General features: G+C 39.7%; 1 protein-coding gene across 1 annotated transcript in view; it reads right to left on the reverse strand.

Annotated features, from left to right (window-relative positions):
- Nucleotides 1–896: 896 nt before the first annotated feature.
- The window catches only part of LOC107670583 (kin of IRRE-like protein 3), a gene marked incomplete at its 5' end in the record, with an annotated part of 5671 nt that continues 2007 nt past the window's right edge, over nt 897–4560 (reverse strand). Inside the window, one exon of the mRNA XM_016463219.1 lies at nt 897–2124. Coding sequence (XP_016318705.1) covers nt 1651–2124 — 474 coding nt within the window. The remainder of the gene's footprint in view (nt 2125–4560) is intronic.

Below are 4560 nucleotides of genomic sequence, written 5' to 3' on the forward strand. Positions count from 1 at the left end.
CAGATAATCTAATCAATCAAATGCATCCATTTCTTTTGGCAAAGCAAGTGGGTCAACATCATTGGCACTATAGCTTAAGTGAAAGTCTCTTGCGAAGAGCCCTGGAAGAGTTATGCTTTCAGAACAGCTGGAAATATGGTTTTGTCACTTTAATTGGCCGAATATCTCTTGTTTCCAGCTTTTCATACACCATTGCATTGGCTTTTGAGTAGTTTGTGTCTTTCTGCACATCATACATAGTGTGCAATGCTAGCTCGATTGCGTTAGCTTGATTTCAGTACACTGATTCGAGTCTAAGAGTGATTTTACTTTACAGGTGTCGAATGTAGAAGTGCTTGAGTTATCAGTAGTGCCGCAAGTTGCAATTTCAGTACTGTAAACTAAAACGTTGAAAAAAGGAAAAACAAAACAACATACATTTACATTAAGCATGAACACCCATACTCCATTCAAAAAACATGTACACAAATTGCTCACTTATAACAGTGAGAGTACTCAATGCTGTACAGTCCAATGGCAGCCACATGAACAGTAGACAGATTCAAACCACGTAAACTAAATTTGTGTTCTGCAAGACGTGTAACAAGCCCAGATGATTTATATGAATCAAAAGGAAGATTTGTAAGTATTATAATTCAACTTCACACAGCAGGACACAGGATATAGTACGTCTTCTTGAAATCCAAACATCATTGTTCCCATCATTGGCGCATGATTCACATCAACCCAAAGCAACCGTTATCGGAAATAATAGTATTTCAAAAAAAGAGAAAGACCCGCCTCTCATAACCACATAACCAGACGAGATTACATCATCCTTCTAGTTCCCAGTGCAAGTCCAATGCACTTTTTAAAACCATGTTGTTAAAACACTGAAAATAAAGAATGCTCAGAAAGAAAGAACAACAAAGTACACACATATATCTTCTCTCTGAATGATAAAGTGACAGCTCAGAGCCACATCTCATATTTGTATGTCAGAGAAACCTTTGTCAGAAGGGTCAGAATCCAAGAATTCTGACTGACTTTAGTTGTTAATTCAGTTCATACATTTCTTTCTTTCTTTTTTTTTTGTCCTTTTATATTTTTTCATTTGTTTAGCTAGCTGTGGTAGAGGCATTGAGGAATCTTACATACAGCTTTGACAGTTGTGCTTTAATGTACAGGAGCAACAGAGCATTGTCCTCTAGTGAATGGACCACAGAACTCTCTTCGAAGAGTTCATTTGAGCATTGTTGCTATGCTTTCTTCGAGGAGGTCATTCATTCAGAGCTGTTCCAAAGTTACTGGAACGACAGCTAGGACACTAGATCTGTTCAGGGTCTTGTGTCTTTCTCCATTGGCATGTGACATCACTGTGGCACACTGTTGTTTGGAGGAAGTTTTTGGCCCAGATATTTAGGGCATTCGGAAGGGTCAAGACAAGGTTCTGAAACCGGTAAGGCTTTTCAGAGCTGTAAATAAGATCTGAACAAATGAGGAAATTCACATATATCAAATAAATGTTCAAAGCAAAAGAAGTGGAGGATAAAATGAAACTGGTGTGCTAGATGTGCTTGAACTTGATCCTGATTCGCATCTGTGGGGTTGGGGGGATTCAATCCCCTTTGGCCAATCCTAGTGCTGGATTCCTCTGTCCATCTCCTGCAGTCAGACGTGGGTCTGCATGCGTTTCTGCAGTGGCCGTGTGAGGTCTGAGTTCTGGGACGATGACTGAGAGTAATGGGACGAGGAAGAGGCCGAGGCCGAGGCCTTGCTGTCCTTGTCGAACTGCACGTAGCCATCCTGCTTGCTGTAACTGCTGACGCTGCTGTCGCACTGTGTGTCCAGGAAAGAGCTGGAATCGCTCAACGATCCTCGCTGGAATTCTCGCTCGCAAAGCTCGATGGAACTGCTGCCCATTCCCAGCACAAACCGCTGGCTGTAGTCGTACAGGCGGTTGGGTCCAGCACCCAAGGTAGAGTAGATGTTGGTGAAAGACATTCCTGTGGGAACCCGCTGCTTGCCGGTGGTGGCTGTGGCAGGGTCTCGGCGGAGCTCTGTGGTCTGGTTCCCGGCCAGCGTGGTTGGGGTGCCATGGTGCTCCTTAAAGGTGTTCACACTGTAGTATCCATTAGTGGGGTCCTTTGAGAAACAATGTATTAACAATCAATGCCAATGAGCATATACACTAGTATAATGACAAAAAAAAAATGGTGGTAAAAGGTATTTCACACTGACAGTGAACTGATACCAGAGGGCAGTTGCATAAACTTGCAAGAACTAGTTTGACTACCTAGCAGTCAACCAAATGGTAATCAGTCTTACTTTTCGGATTCAAATTAGACCAATCTACGTTTTTATGTAACTGGTTTTAAAAAGTTATGACCAGTCTTGCAGGATTAAAAATAGATGACTAACTTTTAAGACTAGCTTAAGTTTATGCAACTGGCCACTGAAGCAATTCATTTTAAAGAGTTGCCAATATCTGAATCATTGGTGAGGGGCTCACCATTAGGCAAATAAGCGTCAAAGCAATGCAGTGTCTTCCAGTTGGAGTACATGCAGAGATCTGCTGCCATGCACAGATGCATACAGTTGAATGGGATTGACTACTAGACACCAAATGCACAAAGAGTTGGTAACCTCCTGCAATTCAGTCACTGTCAGTGTGAACGCTCCTTAAGTCTGTTATGATGCATTTCGAAGCTCTTATACTCAAACAAACAGTATCTGAAACTTTTGAAGACTCTACAGTATGTCAGCTGTTGGAAATTCAATCTCAATGGTACTTGTTTTGCTGTCAAACAATCAAAAAGTCTTAATACAATTGCACTCCTACCTATTTAGACAGGACTGGATGACCATGAGGAGGTTAGCTTAATTTGTATTGCAAAGACGTATTTTGTGATTTTATCTAATTACTTCTGTGTTATTCACATGCAATCTTGGCTAAAATTATTGAAAATTATCTTAGATAATTTGCAATAACTCAGCTATGCAATGCAGACTATTCCTTTTCTTTCTGCACTGCCATTACTTCTGTTTCGAAACATTAATAAAGGCAAGAAACATGCAAACATAAAACAAAGGTAAGAGACAAAGTGACAATCCTTAGCAGTAATTTCTAAAATATCATTATAGGCTAATTATGCAGAACCTTGATACACAATGTTGTTGTTAGTCTGCACTTTTCAGCTTTAATTGGACTTCAATATCATGGCTTTTTAAATCCATCACAGAAAGAAATAATCAAAGCGAAGGAACTTGATTCCATGGCTGCTGTCGTTGTCGTGGTGTTATATCAGCACGGTTGCTAAGAAGCAAAACAGGCGCCACAATGTGGACGTGAATGACATTTTGAGCGGATGCGCAGGCCATATCCCGTGGAGGAGAGGCGATAATCACCGTTAGGTGACTTCTCTATGACAATGCGAGAAAGGCGTTGTCAGGCAGGTTTTATCAGGCGACAGGGATTGTGTGCACTACGTATCTGTATGGAGCTGTCCCTGTTCACACTGCACATTTTACACACTCATCTACATGTAGGGAGGGAATCAATCCCGCAGGGAGCAGGTTGAGCGGGCCATGAAACTGACTTCAAGAATACCGTGATTGCACACTGAGATAAATACAAACAAGAGAATAATAGCTATGCAGCTTCTGTCAAGAATTGAAACTGCTTAACTGTGGGATCATATGTTAATCAAACTATAATTACGATAGTTATTCTTTCAGCTTACACTAAAATTAACTAAATTAGTACCTGGACACTTAAACTACTCAATGATCAGTGCAAATATGTAAAGGGTAATTATAATTGCTAATGAGGCTTTAATTCTTGAATAAAAAGGGTTTTGGCTGAACAAAAATGTAAATATACATCTTCTAAGAAATGTCCTGCCATAAACTACAAACACTCGTTTTTGCAGCAAACCATTTTTGGTTCCCCAAAGAACTAGTGAACAAATCTTAAAAGAACAATTTTTTTTTTCTTAGTGTGAAGAATATTTAAAACATCTGAAGAATCTTTTTCCACCATAAAGGACTTTTTGTGTAACAGAAATGTGCCATGGATGTTAAAAGTTCTTTATGGAATCATAGATGCCAATAATAAACCATTTCTTTTTAAGAGTGTAACTGTAATTTAAACAAACTTCTGAAGTCAACTCATTACACTCATATTGTTTTGTGAGGAAATTAGGCTACTCTTTAAGATAAATTAGGTTTCTACTAACTCTAAGTAACTACATGTCAACTAACTCATTATTTGCAACTACAACCCTGTTTGCACCTGGTATTAAGATGCATTTTGGTTGATCGGAACATAGTAGATGAAGGAGACACATTCCCATTTACACCTGGTGTTTTAATCCATCTCTTATGCCCACTTTCAGTCGTACACGTAACCTTTCAAAGTATAGTCCATTTGAGGTGTCCGTTAATACAGGCGGTCTATGCATGCGCTCTAGAAAGCTTCATCTTTGTGTCTGTACTATTTTTCTCCAGACGTTATGACTGTTACAAAGTAGGGCTGCACGATTAATCGAAATTAAATCGCAAAGGCGATAAATCGCGATT

The sequence above is a fragment of the Sinocyclocheilus anshuiensis genome, unplaced genomic scaffold, assembly GCF_001515605.1.
Source record: "Sinocyclocheilus anshuiensis isolate Anshui unplaced genomic scaffold, SAMN03320099.WGS_v1.1 scaffold140, whole genome shotgun sequence".
Classification (NCBI taxonomy): Eukaryota; Metazoa; Chordata; class Actinopteri; order Cypriniformes; family Cyprinidae; genus Sinocyclocheilus; species Sinocyclocheilus anshuiensis.